Source organism: Bos indicus x Bos taurus, chromosome 11, assembly GCF_003369695.1.
Source record: "Bos indicus x Bos taurus breed Angus x Brahman F1 hybrid chromosome 11, Bos_hybrid_MaternalHap_v2.0, whole genome shotgun sequence".
NCBI classification, from domain to species: Eukaryota; Metazoa; Chordata; class Mammalia; order Artiodactyla; family Bovidae; genus Bos; species Bos indicus x Bos taurus.
Genome location: NC_040086.1, coordinates 69,378,182 through 69,395,215, shown reverse-complemented (window position 1 = coordinate 69,395,215; position 17,034 = coordinate 69,378,182). Strand labels below are relative to the sequence as shown.

At 41.5% G+C, this 17,034-nt stretch overlaps 1 protein-coding gene across 2 annotated transcripts; it reads left to right on the top strand.

Moving 5' to 3' along the window:
- Nucleotides 1–253: 253 nt before the first annotated feature.
- YPEL5 (yippee like 5) lies at nt 254–15,000 on the top strand. 2 transcript variants are annotated; one of them, XM_027555751.1, is made up of 3 exons: nt 254–416; nt 11,421–11,585; nt 13,062–15,000. In XM_027555751.1, exons 2-3 carry the CDS (start codon nt 11,445–11,447, stop codon nt 13,284–13,286), a joined length of 366 nt encoding a protein of 121 aa, XP_027411552.1. In that variant the 5' UTR covers nt 254–416; nt 11,421–11,444; the 3' UTR covers nt 13,287–15,000. The 2 variants fall into 2 exon arrangements, with proteins under 2 accessions (XP_027411552.1, XP_027411553.1); XM_027555752.1 differs by lacking the exon at nt 254–416 and adding an exon at nt 1,397–1,474.
- Nucleotides 15,001–17,034: the final 2,034 nt, after the last annotated feature.

Here is a 17,034-nt window from a genome sequence, read left to right as displayed (position 1 = left end):
GTGGGCAGAGTTAGCCTCTTTGATTGGCTGTCCGGGTCCTGGGTGTTGGATCAGGGGCGGGGCGAGCTGCAGGGAGATTGCCCCGGGTCTTGCGGCTTCTGAGAGGGGTGGGCCTCGACGCAGACTGGAGCGGGAGTGGGGGAGGGTGCGCCAGAGAAGGGGCGGGGCCTAGCGGAAGGGGCAGGATACCCGGGGGAGGGCGGGGCCTAGAAATGAAAGGCGTTCTGGGCCAACCCGGAGAGCCGACAGTTCGAAGGGCGGAGCTACACCGGCTGATTGACGTTGAGGCCAAACCAGGGAGAGGCGGGGCCAAGGCCAGGGCCTGACTAAACCTGAAGACTCTGGTGGCTAAGGGGCTTCATCCCAGCTGAGAAGCGAAGAGCCGCAGGCGGCCGCCGACTTCACAGCCGCTCGGGGTGAGTATGGCGGGCGGGGACTGGGTTCGGGGCCGGGTAGGGGCTAAGGCTCCCCTCCGGATCGGAGGCTTCGAAACACTCTGGGATCGGCCCAGGGCTGGGGGCCCAGGCAGGAAGTGCCTCTTCCTCGCCGCGCTCCCTTGGGGGTCCTAGCGCGGCCGACCCTCGCCCCTCAGGGCGGGCCCTGGTGCCGGGGCTGCGGACTGACGAGCTGGCCTGTTTCCTCTTTGTGAGGCCCAGGCGCGGCGGCCGCCGTCGGCCCGCCCCCGCCGCGCAACCCGGGCGACTGGCGCGATCGCAACAGCCGCGACCCTCAGCTCGGCTCCCGCGCCCTCCAGCCCCGGCGCAGCCTCGGAGGCCCTGCACGTCGCGGCCGGGGCCTCAGGCCCCCGGTCCGCCGGCAGTTTGGCTGGCGACCCCACAGCCCCGGCTGCCCCGCCCCCACGGTCCGCGTCCCCGCCGCAGCGTCGGGGGCGCGCCCCGGACTCCGCAGCGCGGAGGTCGCCGCGGGGGCCACGAAGTGATGTCTAAACTCTGAAATATGCGGCCGTAATAACGCCACGGCGTGGCCGTCCTTCAAAAGGGCCACATCCTCAGTCGGCTGGCACTTGCCACCGGCGGGGTGGCTGTGGTGGCTTTTGTTTGCTGTCCCGCAAAGGCTGGATGCCCGCCACCCTGCCCTCCTGCGCCCCAGGAGACCCCGGACCGAGGGAGGGGTCCCCGCCCGCTGGACTGGAGGGCGTGGCGCGACTGTTGGGCGGCCGTCGGGCGACCCGGGCCGCGGGGCGGCCCGCTCAGCTGTTTCCGGCCCCTGTTTGTTGTGCGGGAGGAGGCTGGGCCGGGCCGCGCCGCGCTCGGGCCCCGTCTCCTCCCGATTGGCCCGCGGCGTCACGTGCCGGCAATCAGCTGGGGCCAGCCGGGGCTTCGGGGCCTGGGCGGCTGCGGCTGTTCACACCCGGCGCCGGGATCGCCTGCGGTCCCCACGGCGAGCTGCATCCTTCCTCTCCTCGTTGGCAGGGCGGTAGGCACGCTCTGGCTCGTTTATTCTGCACTTGTAGGTAGGACAATGAATGTTGAGGACAGCGGAAGCTGGAAAACTAAACTACTACAAAGATCTGTTTTATCCCGACATTTACTAGTCTTCTGTTTCAGGGAGGGTCTGGGAAGGTGAACAGCTCATTTATTTTTAAATTTTTTCTGTTTACAGAGCCCTGTTGGTAGTCTGAGGATTTTTATTGCAGATCTCCTTGACAGATGGAAAACAAAGTAATCTTCAGGCTGGCCTTGTGTTTTCGGAAAGTTAGACTTGCTAGTGAAATAACTGAGGATAATAGAGTATTAGCTAACTTTGCGCAGTCGCACATACAGTGTAGCTGCTGTGTTCCAACAAAGATGACCCAAAATGTATGCAGTGTATCCAGGGTACATATTTGCCAGATGCGAAGTGTCTTGGTGTAATCTTTTTCTAGAAGTTTGTTGCATACTTGTGTGTTAGATGAGAAGGAAATTGCAAAGAAATTGCCAACTTTTCTCTAGAAACTAATCATTTTTAGTAAAAAGGCATAGGGAAATGAAGGGTAACAGTTAAATATTAGTAATTTATGAAATGAGTGTTATGAGAATTCAAAAATGGGACAATGAGACTGAAATAGGAAGGGTTCTATAAAGTGGATTGGTATTGATTAGACCTAGAAAATGAGGCTTTGGATTGCTTCTGGGCAAACAGAGGCTTAGGAGAGAAAAAAAGGCCTGGAGGCTTTACAAATAGAAAGTGGAGCTAAAAGAATTTTGTACTTTGTACTAGAAAGGGAAAGTCGCTTAGAAGTGTCTGGCTCTTTGCGAGCCCATGGACTGTATTTGGAATTCTCCAGGCCAGAATAGTAGAGCGGGTAGCCTTTTCCTTCTCCAGGGAATCTTCCCAACTCAGAAATGTAGCCTTTCCCTTCTCCAGGGGATCTTCCCAACTCGGGAATAGAACCCACATCTCCCTCATTGCCAGCGGATTCTTTACCAGCAGAGCTACAAGGGAATCCAGAGAATACTGGAGCCTATCCCTTCTCCAAGGGATCTTCCCAACCCAGGATTCGAACTGGGGTCTCCTGCATTGTAGGTGGATTCCTTATCAACGGAGCTATCAGGGAAGCCCTCTGGAGAAGGGAAAGGCTACCCACTCCAGTATTCTGACCTGGAGAATTTCATGGACTGTATAGTCCATGGGGTTGCAAAGAGTGGTACACAGCTAAGCGACTTTGACTTTTGTACTAGAATACCAAGCAAATGTCATGCTCTTTGGAAGTGACCAGTGTCTTCCTTTAGCACATTCTTGCCCAGCTCAAGGCCCAATACAGGCCTGCTGCTTTGGTGGGGGGTGGGGGGTGAGGGGGAGCATGTTTTAAGTTTATATCTGGCAGCCATCTTATCTATAGGAGAGCATGTTGATGAAATGTGCTCAAGTAAGTTATTTAACTCTATACAGGAACCTAAATTGGATTTTAACAACATACAAAATACATGTTGCTACATCTGAAATATCTGGTTGGATCCTTGAGGACCTTTGCCTAGGTTTAGTTGCCTTTGCTTTATTTAAGTGGTAGGAGAGGATAAAAAAAGGTTTAGAAAATAAAAAAGGAAGGGAAATAAGGCCAAAATTAAGTCTAAATGTGAGATTAAACTAGCTACTACCCTCCAAAAAACAGTCCATGAGATGGGAAGCTAGTCCTAAATATTGAGATGTGAAGATAGTCCTACTAAGTATAATCCTGCAGAGAGTATCATTTTAGGTTTCATAGTGCCTAAATGGTTGTATAAACCAGTATCAGTTTCTCTGGTAATCCTGTGTAGTAATGGTGGTGGTGTAGGAACTGAAAGTTAGCTGTGACATGAAACTTGCTACTTCACACGTGAATCTGGAAACCAGACAGTTGAATTATACTCCAGTCCATCCAGTTAGAGACTTTTTTGACTCATGGTATTGCATCACAACAGAGTAGAGAGATCCTAAGTTTGTCTTGCCAAAAATTGTTTTGGGGAGATTACTAACTCAGATTGTTTAGCTGACTCACCGAGTTACATGACTAGTCTTATTTTTAAGTGATGACTAAACGGAATTGTAGAAACATAATAAACTTGGAAAACGTTTAACAACAAGGCATTATTTAGAGAGCAAAAAATATATATATGTTACTGTCAAATGAAGACCTGATGCCACAACTAGAACGTCATTTGAAACAGCAAAGTAAACTGGTCACGTTTTATAAGAGAACTAGAGGAAAGCACAGCTTGTTTCACCAAAACCTTGGCTTGGTGGATATTTTGTACAAAAATTGGAGAATTGGTTTTATGGATCAATTTATTATTTTCTCTTGTAGGTTTTCAATAGAACTTATCATAAATCAGTATGAAATAATTGATGAGATTACAGTAGAATAAGTGTTAATTATGGTAATCAGCCAAGGGCTGTCTTTGGGTTTTGTTCCTTTTGTTTTGGAGAGCAAGGAGACTGAAAACTAGATATACCAGCTTGTTTTCGCAGGTTTCCATTTTAGCCAGACTTTTGCAACATACAGCCTCTCCTGGAAGGGCAGATTCCTTAACCCTTTCTGCTCTAGGCTTCTGCACACTCAGGTCCCTGGAGGACAGTCTTTGCATCTTGCATTTGCCCACCAACTCCTAGGGTAGTGGAAAAGCCCCTCTTACCTGTTCAGTGATAGAGTTGGGTGGAGTGTGTGTTCTGTTGCCTGTGGCAATGCCCTGAGGAAATAATTAAAAAAAAAAAAAAACCAAACACAAAGTCTGTGAACTGGGTGTTTTCTCTAAGAACCCCAGAGGGTTCTTAGAGATCCCTCCCTGGTATTTTTAGGGCTGGGAAGTGTGATTCCTCCTCCTGTGAATTCTGCTTGCCAGGATTGAATCTGAACTGGATTATTAGTTACAGGGAGGGCAAGTGCCTATTTTAAGACCTAGAATTATGATACTAAGAATTTGAGATGCTTCAGAAGTTTCTAGCTTTCCTTCTGCATGTCATTTCTGTCACTTGGTCACTTAGCTTTGCCATGGTTAACAAGAAATGAAGCTAGTTAATTGTTGATTTTATTTTCTTTTTGAAACCTTGCTTTCTTCATCTGTAATAGAGGGAGGTTAGGGTGGAGAATGTTGAAAAAGATAATCTAGTTTTACTAAATTTACCTTTATTTAGCATTTATTGTGTGCCAGGCACTGTTCTCAGTGTAGTGCCATTTAATTTCCACAACTCAGAGATGAATACTGATACCACCGTTTTATTGATGAAGAAACTGAGGTGAAGATACCTTATCCAAAGTTTACACAACTTTAAGCAGTGGAGCTAAGATTTGAACCCAGAGTTCCAGTATTTGGGATACATTGTTTAAATCCTGGGGGTGGAGAGAGGAGGAGGCAGCAGCTGGTTATACTATCTGTTTTTATAATCTATGTATTATTGATCTTCAACATGCTGAACTTGCTACAGAAAGTTGAAGACCTTAGTTAGAAAACCCATGAGGAAAATGGGAGTGCGATTAAATTGATTGTGTCAAATATTCCTGTTGATCCTTAAACCTGAATGCCAACCAAGTTTCCTTTTTTTCTAAGATTGCCTGCTTTCTAAATGAAGAGCTCTTTTGCTGTCTGAACAGGTTTTTCAACAAGGGTCAGTGCATTTTCTTTCAAGGGCCAGATGGTGAATATTGTGAACTTTGTGGGCCGTAAGGTTTCAGTAGCAACTACTCAAACTCTGCCATTATACTGAAAGAGCAGCCAAGTATCAACAAATGGGTGTGGCTGTGTTCCAATAAAATTTTATGTATGGTCACTAAAATGTGAATTTCATGTAATTTTCATGTGTCACAAAAATATTCTTTTGGTGTTTCTTCCCCAACCATCTTAAGATATAAAAAGCATTCTTATGTTGCGAGCCATATAAAAACAGGTGGTGAACTGATTATTGCCTATAGGCCTTAGTTTTCTGACCCTTGCTTTTAAAGAAAATATTCAGCAATAAGCCAGACTAATGAACAAGGTATCATATTTGTTAGTGTGTATATGTGTGTGTGATGTGTAAATCAGCACCAGTGGTGAAGAAGTGAAATTTGAAATTAATGCAGTACCATTTACATTAGCATTCCCCCAAGATGAAATATTTAGATATAAATCTAACAATGTGTACAAGATCTATGTGAGGAAGAATATAAAACTAATGAATGAACTCAAGAACAACTAAATAAAATGAAAGAATTTGTGTGTTCATGGATAGGAAGACTATATGTTGTCAAGATGTCCTTTCTTCCAACTTGTTCTGTAGATTTGGTACAGTCAAAATTCAAGTAAGTTACTTTGTGAATATCTCAACAAATTGATTCTAAAGTTTCTATAGAGAACAGAAGACCCAGGAGAGGCAACACAATATGGAAGGAGAAGAATTAAGTCAGAAGACTGACACTACCCAACTTAGTATAGAAAGACTTAGTATAGAAAGAAAGTGAAAGCCACTCAGTTGTGTCTTACTCTTTGCGATCCCAAGGATTATACAGTCCATGGAATTATCCAGGCCAGAATACTGGAGTGGGAGTCTTTCCCTTCTCCAGGGGATCTTCCCAACCCAGGGATGGAACCAAGGTCTCTCGCTTCACATGCGGATTCTTTAGCAGCTGAGCCACAAGGGAAGCCCAACTTCAAGACTTGGTATATATCTACAGTAATCAAGACAGTATGGTGTTGGTGAAGGAATAGACAAATAGATCAATGGAACAGAATAGAGAGCCCAGAAACAGGCCCACATATATATGGTCAACTGATCTTTAACAGAGAACCAAAGGTTTGTCAGAATTTTGGTTATAAACTTGAACTTCAACACTGATTACAAAACACACATTACTTAAGCACAGTAAGTGCTCTCAGAATCAACAGAGAACATTAGTCATCTGTGAAAGCAGCTCACTCTTAAGATATTTTACAAATGTGTGACTGAAAATACTGTTACTCTTCTAAGTCCAAGCTAGGTGATCCTGGGAAGTAATTTGGGTTTTTTAAAATTAATTATTTATTTTTAAACATTTTATATTGGCGTATAGCCAATTAACAATGCTGTGATCATTTCAGGTATACAGTGAAGGAACTCAGCAATACATATACACGTATCTATTCTCCCCCAAACCCACCTTCGATTCAGGCTGGCGCAGAACACTGAGCAGAGTTCCATGTGCTATATAACAAGTCTTTGTTATCCATTTTAAACGTAGCAGTGTGTACATGACCTGGGAAATAATTTGGATGTAAAAACAATTAGAAGGAGATTGATTGTGGAAGGGTTTGTGGGGATTTGGGGAGATGATGAAAATATTCTAAAAAGCTGGTTTGTGGTGATGGTAGCACAGTTTTGTAATTTACTAAAAATCATTCATTTGTACACAACAGTGGCCAAATTTTATGTCAATTATTCCTTTAAGAAAATTGTTTTTAAAGAATGAGCTATATACTATCCTGTCAGGTAAAAAGTTTCTGACAGGATAAGCTGTGTATAAGCTCTTAGAAAGGGGTGTCTGAAGTACATGCCTTTTATAAGTACATAAGGCTGAAGTACCTTACTTTCATAGCTCTAGAAGTGATGAGAATGTGAACTAAGTTATTGATGAAGAATGAGGAAGAAAGACCTTGAAAAGTGATTTAGGAGGACTTCTCAATTTTGCAGTTTCTTAAAGAAGTTGCCAGGGTTTCTAGTTTAGGAGAGGGATTAGAGTTGCCACCAGCAAAGTTAGGGAATGTAGGCGGCTCAGCATGGAGGCAGGAGAGGTGTGTGAGAAATCTGAGGAAGAAAGACTGAATTTGGCTGTCTCTTCTGGTCACTAGAGAGTAAGTGGGGCTAAAAGAACTGGAGCAGAATTTAGTTCAGATCCTAGTTTGGCCAGTTTCATAAAGTTACAGCCTTTGTCTTCCTCTACAAAAGTAGGATACTACATACTTACTAAGAAATTGTTAAGGTTGAATGTGATAGGTGAAGTACTGAATGCAGTGTCCCATATGATGTTGATACTAAATATCAAGTCTCAGACAGAGTTCAATATATTGCCTAGGTCCAGAGAAACCTCGGAGAAGGCAATGGCACCCCACTCCAGTACTCTTACCTGGAAAATCCCATGGACAGAGGAGCCTGGTAGGCTGCAGTCCATGGGGTCGCTGAGAGCCGGACACAATTGAGCGACTTAACTTTTCACTTCCATAAATTGGAGAAGGAAATGGCAACCCACTCCAGTGTTCTTGCCTGGAGAATCCCAGGGACGGGGGAGCCTGGTGGGCTTCCGTCTATGGGGTTGCACAGAGTCGGACACAACTGAAGCGACTTAGCAGCAGCAGCAGCAGCAGCAGCAGCAGAGAAACCTAATTCAGGTGTTTCGCCATAGCTTTTAAATGACCTTCCCCTTCTGTGGAGCAGTGCCAGTGTGCTTGCCATCAGTCTCCTGAGTATGCACGGGGGAAATGAACGGTAGGTTGCACTCCTAGCCTGGTGAGGTAAAGGCCTAGCACATGAAATTCAATGGCCTGCGAAGGTTTTTCTGTGTTCCAGAGACCTTTGACAGCAAGCGGTGTTTTGCTCACTTCTGATAGATTCTCTGGCATTGTAGCTTTTCTCTTTTGGCAAATGAGAACTACATTTTACAGTTCTATGTACATACATAGAACTCTATACATGGCAACCACAACGAGGAATAGTGAGTCTGTATAGATATTTTTGGTCTTGTAATGAATCATGTAACTGAATTCAGTAAAAATAGTTGGGTAAAAGTTAAAAATAGTCTGAATTTGAAGCAAGAAAGAGAAAGCATGATGTTAAATCTATTTACCCCATTTAGAAATCGTTTTCCTGTATCCAGTAGTGAGCAAATGGTCACAGCTGTTAATACTGAACCAAAGATAGAATGATACAGGCAGAAGGTATAGGGAGAGTTTGTTTTGAAGTTCAGAATGTTTTCCTCAGTAGTATTGCATCTGCTGTCAGTCAAGTCAAAAATATCTGGTTATTCCTGAATTATTGTTGAAGTAACTTAGATGAATATTATATTTAAAAGTTTGAAGAAACATTGGCTTGAAAATAACAGTTCTCAGAAGCCCAAGCTGGAGGATAAATGACCGCACAAATACTAATTTTTAGAGAAATAAAGACTGAGGAGTATGTCTTCAGAGGTGTTACCATAAAACCCTGCTGGTGATTCCTTTCTGTAAATGACTGGTAGTAAGAAACATGACCCAGATCAGCTACTCACAGGGTCATTGGATGCTTAATTTGGATTAGGAGTCATAAACTCAGATGTCTCACAGGTGAAGTAATTATGTGGCACAAAATAGATAAAAAGCAAATGAAATGGCCTTGTGGGAAGTGTTGAAGGCACCTCTCAACTCTAGCCAGTTGTTGCCATATAAGAATATATGTCCTGTGTTGCCAGCTCTCCCCATTGTTTAAAAAGAAAGGCTCAAAACAGGCTGTTAATGAAATCTCTCTAATTTTAAATGATTCTCAACTGTTTTTTATTAAAAATTAAAAACCCTGGGCCAAATTGAACACTAATGTTTTGGTGTGGGAAGGGTTGTTTTGTTCACTGCAGTGTTCCTATGCCATCAAATGAATTCAGCCAGCAGGCCTCAGATTTGGACCCTTTGAGCTTTGTGTAACAAATACTGTGTTCTTAGGCATCTGGGAAAATTAATGCTATCCTAAAGACTAAAACAATAGGCAGCAAGTCTTTTCTTGTCATTTTAAGTCTTATGTTTTTACCCAGGGTTTATTCGTTGACACTCTTGTTTACTAGCTATAAATTGTAGTATATTTACTATTTGTTTTTCACTACTTATTAAACTTTCATATAGTATTTAGTGGGAGTCATAATTATCTTGGTGACAGAAATGTCACATTTCTGATGACATTAAAACTGCCTTATGGCTGAAGTTGACAGATGTTAGAAGGAATGGAATTTTCTTTTTAATTTGTAATGGAATTTCCCCAAGTTTAAGATGACACTGGATTGCACATGGATTCTACATTTTTCTTTTCTGTAGCAGCAGCTGTATCAGCTCTGCATGGCATTTTAAAGACAAATAATATTAAATATTTGAAACACAGAAGCTGATCACTACACAAAGGAATAAATTCTTTTTAAAATGAAAAGCTACAGTGTATTCTTGATTATACCTGCTGCTGCTAAGTCGCTTCAGTCATGTCCGACTCTGTGCGACCCCATAGACAGAAGCCCACCAGGCTCCCCCATCCCTGGGATTCTCCAGGCAAGAACACTGGAGTGGGTTGCCATTTCCTTCTCCAATGCATGAAAGTGAAAAGTGAAAGGGAAGTCGCTCAGTCGTGTCCTACTCTTAGCGACCCCATGGACTGCAGCCTACCAGGCTCCTCCATCCATGGGATTTTCCAGGCAAGAGTACTGGAGTGGGGTGCCATTGCCTTCTCCTAGATCTCTAAAAATGTGCTGTTTTGGGAGATAACTGCAGTGAATCAACTTTACTTCCCAGGTGGCTCAGATGGTAAAGTGTCTGTCTACAATGTGGGAGACCCAGGTTCGATCCCTGGGTAGGGAAGATCCCCTGGAGAGGGAAATGGCAGTCTACTCCAGTACTATTGCCTGGAAAATCCCATGGACGGAGGAGCCTGGTAGGCTACAGTCCATGGGGTTACAAAAGAGTCGGACACAACTGAGCGACTTCACTTTAAAATACTGGAGTGTGATTATCCTTGTTTCAGAAATTGGATTCAGAGCCTTTTTCCCAATGTTTCAGCACTTCTGTGATTTATTGAATCAAAAGACTTTCTTAAATATAGTAAGTTACATAGTAACAGTTCATCTTGCTCCTCTCTGTTCTTATTTTCCTAGCCTTATGCCAGCCTAGACCATCTTGTATGTCCTCTTCTTAGAGGAGTCAGTGTTAGAGTAATGGACAAAATTTGGCTTTGACTTGAGTGAGCCATATTCTGATTATGATTTTCTGTACTTGAAAGCTGTGTGACCTTTGACCAGTTAGTAACCTTGAATAATCTATGAACTGGAGGCAACAACCTCACAGAGTTGTTGTGGATTTTGAAATAAGTAAAGCTTCTCTGGTGGCTTGGTGATAAAGAGTGCGCCTGCCAATGCAGGAGAGGCAGGTTCAATCCCTGGATCAGGAAGATCCTCTGGAGAAGGAAATGACAACCCACTCCAGTGTTCTTGCCTGGGAGATCCCATGGACAGAGGAGCCTGGTGGCCTACAGCCCATGGGGTTACAAAAGAGTCGGACACGACTTAACGACTGAACAGCAACAACAGAGCACCTAGTATAGTGCTCCACAGACTCAAACTTAACCAATTTAGTGCCATCACCCTACATGGTTGTTGATGCACCTGATGACCAGAGAAACAGGCACCCCATGCTCTCAAACCAGGTTACACACTCTTGTCCCATAAGTCTTTTCTCAAATTACAGATACTCAGAATATATACTTGTTAGTTGCTCAGTTGTGTCCAACTCTTCGAGGTCCCATGGACTATAGCCCACCAGGCTCCTCTGTCCATGGGATTCTCCAGGCAAGAATAACTGGAGTGGGTTGCCATTTCCTTCTCCAGAATGTATACTTAACTCTGTGCTAAACCTTTTTCCTCACCTCTCTGCTGGTGTTTCTCATCATTTGGTTTGATATTGCACACTGTCTTCTTGTCTTTTTCATATCAAAAGAGAAGGGATATTCTTTGGCCTTCCTAGTGAGAATATTTACTTCCTTGACTCGTTGCTTCTGAAGTGTTCTTAGCTTGAGTTTGCCTATTTGTTTGGTCCATGTGTGAACTTTGGATCCTTTCATTCAGAGTCAGCTATTTCATGTATTGAAATGATTTCGTGTATTGTATGAAGAGATCATATATGTGTATATAAATGGTTCTCTGTGACACCACCAAGTAGATCCTAACAAGTTAAAAAATCATAATGTATTTCTTGTCCTTTTTTATCTGTTCGCAGGTTTTTAGAGCTTCAGCTATAAAAATGGGCAGGATTTTCCTTGATCATATCGGTGGTACCCGTCTGTTTTCCTGTGCAAACTGTGATACGATCCTGACCAACCGTTCAGAACTCATCTCTACTCGGTTCACAGGCGCCACTGGCAGAGCATTTCTTTTTAACAAGGTTTGTGGGGAAAACTGATTTCATTTCCTCACGGGGTTCAGTGGATATATTTGATAGCAATACCAGAATACCCCTCAGAGCATGGAGATGCCAAGAAGATTCCGAATGAGAGCTGCACTCCATAGAAATTGCCTGCTAGTTTGTCTTTGGGACTTCAGGAAAGCATTACTAGGCTGTGATTTTTAGGCTGGAGAGTTTTAAGGATTATGTTATGATAAGGGTGGTCTCCATTGCTTCAGGAGACACTCAGGGTAAGAATGTGGTAGTGACTTCACAGACTGTCAAGAGGCTGAAACACCCCCATAGCACTAATTTACCCTTACAGGGAGATAGCTGCATTAAGCTGTTGTAGTTTGACAGTGCAAGTGAATAAGGATCATCTAACTAACTTCCTGCTCTAATTTACCAATCATCTTTCTGATTATGATTTGGCTAATAGGTTTGCTAACCGAAGTGTTTCCTGACTTACAGATTAATGTATAGTCTGCCTTTTTCTCTCATTTCTGGCTTGCTTTCAAATTGGTTGATGTGATTCTGCCTCCTGGAGTCTAATGGGTACTAGCAAAGTTGAATTTCTAGATATTCCAAATATCCTTGAACTACAGAACTAGTCCAAGGTACTGTTCTTAGATATTCAACCTAAACTTCCCCAGGGGACACCCCTCTGTACCATTTAGAAACAAGTATTTTCTCTGGAAGAATTGATAGTGTATATACATCTTGGTCTTTATTTAGGTATAGAGCAGGGGTTGGCACACCATGGCAGGCTGGCTGTTTTTGTAAGTAAAATTTAATGAACCACAACCATGTTTACTCATCTGTGTATTATCTATGGCTGCTTTTGTGCTACCACAGCAGAACTTAATAGCTATAACAAAGACCAGATAGCCCTTTTCAAAGCCAAAAATATCTGGCTCTTTACAGAAAAATTAAGCATGGAGGATTATTGGAATCCTCCATGTTCAGAGTCATTGGAAATTCTTCCATAGATTCTTTGAACCCACTTGAAAACCATATATTAAAACCTACCCCCAGTCTGTTAGTAGATAAAATTGTTTCAGAAACAGATTTTTACAAACTTCTCTTTATGGAATACCTGTTGTATACTAGGTTCTTCTGTATTGGTAGCCTTGTCTACACTCATCATTGAATGGTTAATTATAACAGTTGGACCAAGACCTACATTTTATGACTCCAAGTTAAGGACTCTTCACTATAACACAGAAGTGTAACTAATGTGTATAAATAGGGTGACTTAGAATAATACATGATTGCATTACATATCCAGTTCAGTTCAGGTATTTACCTGTCCCAGCAGTTTGTCAAAATAGCTCTTGGAAAGTGTGTTGCAGGTTTGACAGACAACTGCTATTTGCTTTTCTGACGTTGCTGTTCTTTCACCAACAAAAATATTGTGTACCATTTTTGGCAGATAACTTACATGCCTTTGCAATTTTGTTTTCATGTGTTTCTTAGGTAGTTAACCTACAGTATAGTGAAGTTCAAGATCGGGTCATGCTCACTGGCCGCCACATGGTTCGAGATGTGAGCTGCAAAAACTGCAATAGCAAACTGGGATGGATCTATGAGTTTGCCACTGAAGACAGCCAGCGTTATAAGGAAGGTCGTGTGATCCTGGAACGTGCTCTAGTTCGAGAAAGTGAGGGCTTTGAGGAGCATGTACCATCTGATAACTCTTGAAGAAAAAGAGAGAAATCCATCTTTTCCCAGGTCTCCTTCACTGAAAACAAAAATCTACTTACATACACTGTCACCTTAGCATCAGAGTCGGATTCATGAACTGCGGAACAAGAGGTTGTGAGAATCTATGATGGAACCTTCCTTTCTTTCCTTTTTTTTTTTAATTTTCTATTTTCCATCCAACAGCAGTGTGTAGAGAGAATATTATGCAGATGCCGTTTTTTTTTTTTTTCCCCCTGTGTTTACATCTTGAGGCAGAATAGTCTATCTGCAGCTACATGGTGGGCTATGTGAGGAAAAAAATCTGGGCTATTAAGAGTGAAAAGTATTTTATGTAAATTTTGAAAGGAAAGTGTGTCAAGAGCATGATTTTTAAATTTATTTGGGCTTCATTTTAAGACTTTTTAAAAAACCCAGTTATTTCACTTGATTTGCTAGCTTCAGAGAAGAGATCCGAATTTGTGACCAGCGCTAAAGGTTCAGTGTTAGTATTGCTTGTGCTGGCCATTGTGCCATATTCTTGTTGGAGATGAACCGTAGCATCAGAGCCCATTCTTCCTTGTCAGTCTTGACCCAAAGATGTCACCATTCCTAGTTATTTGTCACCACATAATTGGTGTTGATTGGAAACTTTTCCTGATATGGGGCAGAACTGCTTGGTTGTCTTTTCCATGTAACTTAAGCATAGTAATATAAATAAAGTAATAGTTGGATGTTTTTGGTCCTGTGTTGCTTTTAAAATCACCTTTCAAAAGAGCAGAGTGTTTGATAAGTAATTGTCATAGTAGTGTTTCTTTTCATCTCTTAAACTAAATTGACTGTATATAAGATACTTCTTTGTTTAAATTAAAGCATACTGTTTAAATCCACAGTATTGCATTTAGAAAACAACTGAACAGAATGTCCATGTGCATTCATGCAGAAAGCATTTCTTCTGCATGTGTTTTAAACGGAGGGAAGGGAAGCAGCCTATCTTTTTAATAATAATAAGCATTTCAGCATATACTTTTCAGTTTTGCATTGATTTTGACAAGTCTGTAGAGCCTGATAGTTACATCAAAGGATTTAGATCTCCTAGCCTTATTTTCTCAGATCTTCCCTCAGAAGTTTAGGTGTTGAAATCAAAACTGTACTTGGTCCCTTCAAGTTGATAGGGATCAAATTTGACTCAGGGGGTTATTTGAGCCCAAAATTTACAGCATTAAGAAGTATTAAAGTGTAAATGTTTCTTTATCCAAACCATTTCTAGGTATTTTAGTATTTGTTAAATGGCATTAAAATTGACTAAATACTTCAATGAATGAATGAATGGCTGTTTGCTCAATTTCTAGGTTCTATAGTGGTGAATGTTATGATTAAAAATATAGTCTCTGAAGATGCAATTTGTCCTAAATTAATTGGCAAAATCATCCTGTCATTTGATACTAGAAGTGACTTCTGAGTACAGTTAGGGTTTTCTCTCATTTGCCTTTGGGCTCTTGGTTAGAGGCATATGTCTCTTGATTTGGTAGGTGTATAATAGTGCATTTGAGATATGTGGACACAAATTCTTCTCTTTCCTTCACCATGGACTACATCTTCAAGCATTAAGAAACAGCATTGATTCCCATTCATTTCCATACTGGCCTTTGATTATATGCAGACTGCTAGTAGCATGCCTTACCTATAGCACTATGTGCATTTGCTGTCACAATAAAGGATATTTTGTCTTGCATTGGTGCAAAACTGCTACTTATTTTCCACTGATCTTTTTTCTAGTGATCATCTTAATTTTAATCTATGAACACGTACATCATACCTTTGAGTAGCTATTGCTTTTTTCAGTAGGCAGTGATAAGGTGACATTATGGTTTAGTTAATTCTACCTAATCTACAACTGGAAATATTGAATTTACCAACATTAACTTCTCTGAGATGATTTTTGCCTCAGACACTAACAACTATAGTTTTAGTGTATATGAACAAACAAAAGTGTCATAGCACCAGGTGACTGCACCAGGTACCCTAGCCCGATTCTCTCTGCCCTTCCTTTTAAAAACTTCCTTTGGCGGGGAAAAAAAAAAAAGGCAAAAACAAAGAGCAACGTGGAGGATCCAGTCAGATTGGATTGTGTACAGAAAAGTAAGCACACTGTTGCCTTGAGATGGGAAACCGCTATTGGGAATGATTTTGCTGTGGGAAGGGAAAGGTTAACCAGATACAGGTGAGTATACTATATAATGAGTGGCTTACTGAAGTGTGAATACATCCTAAAGTGAGTATTCCAGGTTTAAAATTTTTAGTAATTATGTAATAATTTAAGTTACAATTGTGAGTGGCTATTTTGATACTGGAGGAAAAAATAGCTATACCGTTAACTTTTCTAAATTACATATTCATAAAGGTCATATGGGGTGTTTAAATGCAGAGTCTGGGGCCTGGCCTAGGCCTGTATCAATTCACAGGTAATTTTTGATCAGGCAGGATATAAAAGCTACCAATTGTAAAATATTCAGAGACATTATGGGGTTCATTTTTAGAACAGTTAAAAATACCTCACAGTTGAAACAGATCTAGTAATTAATTGCATGTCTGTTTTTAACACTGGCTTTCCAGGAGCCATATAAAACCAAAACTCTTCTAATCTTGGAAAGGTGTGAATTGAGAATAGAGCAAGATTAAACTGAAAGACTCCTGTTAGGGTAGCACATTACAATGATACGAAGGTATCTGTTAGAAGCAGAACTAAGAGGAGAAGTTAGCATGGATACTTATTGTAAATTGGATATGAATTGTATGGCTTCTATATTTTAAAATATTGGTATTCCCAAATTGAAACTTCCATATTAAGGGGAAAAATATATACATTTCAAAGCACTATTAAAGGTTCTGTAATCCTGGGCATTGCTTTACGCATTTGTTTTTTAAAATCATCTGCATTTTGACCTCTTGGGGGCTTGTTAACAGTGAATTATGTCTTCATTCCTTCCCATGAAACTGGATTGGTCTCTGAGCTGGAGCCAAAAAATCAGATATTTTACCAAACCACAAAGATAACCTATCTCCTATTACATGAGAATCACTAATCTCAAAGGGTTATCCAAACAAAATAGTGTATAGTGTGTTACCACCTGGTAAAAGTAGGTGTTTATCACAGGGGGCCCACAGACTTAGAAGTATGACGAAGAAAAAACAGATTATTACAGTTTCCACCTGCTTTTTGAAAATAGTGGCTTTTTAAAACGGTTAAGTACAATAGTCAGATAAACTGATGTATAAGAAGAGGAAAAGTCTTTGGGAAAGAGTTTCTAGAAAGATCACTGGACTTTAAGGACCAGCCATCACTGCTGTGATTTATCAGCTGTGTGACGTTGGGAAGTATGTGACTTAACCTCTGAACCTTAGTTTTCTCAAGTATGGATTATGAAAACAAGCCCTATCTTAAGTGATTCTGGTTAGAAAATAGTGAAATATATGGCCTAAAAACCTGTAAAGTATCATGCAAATGTTTGGAATAACTGCTATTTGTTTGTTTTCAATAATCCTGAACACTTCCCAACCTTTACCCTAAATTAATGAATGACTGGAATGCTTTCAAAGCTTTATAACTCCTTCCTGGTCTTGATATGTACTGCTAAACCTTTAAGCAAATTAGGGCATGAAATCTATCTATCAAATGTTACTGTCTTGATCTTTCACCATAAGAAATCTTTTATAATCTGCTACAATAGACACTTTCAAAAATCATCAAAGCTATTTTTCTCCTACC

Bases quoted from the DNA above. Each gene is read 5' to 3' on its own strand.
- YPEL5 (XM_027555751.1), top strand. From the start codon at position 11,445: ATGGGCAGGATTTTCCTTGATCATATCGGTGGTACCCGTCTGTTTTCC. The intron at 11,586-13,061 runs GTTTGTGGGGAA...TGTGTTTCTTAG, and splicing joins GAGCATTTCTTTTTAACAAG to GTAGTTAACCTACAGTATAG.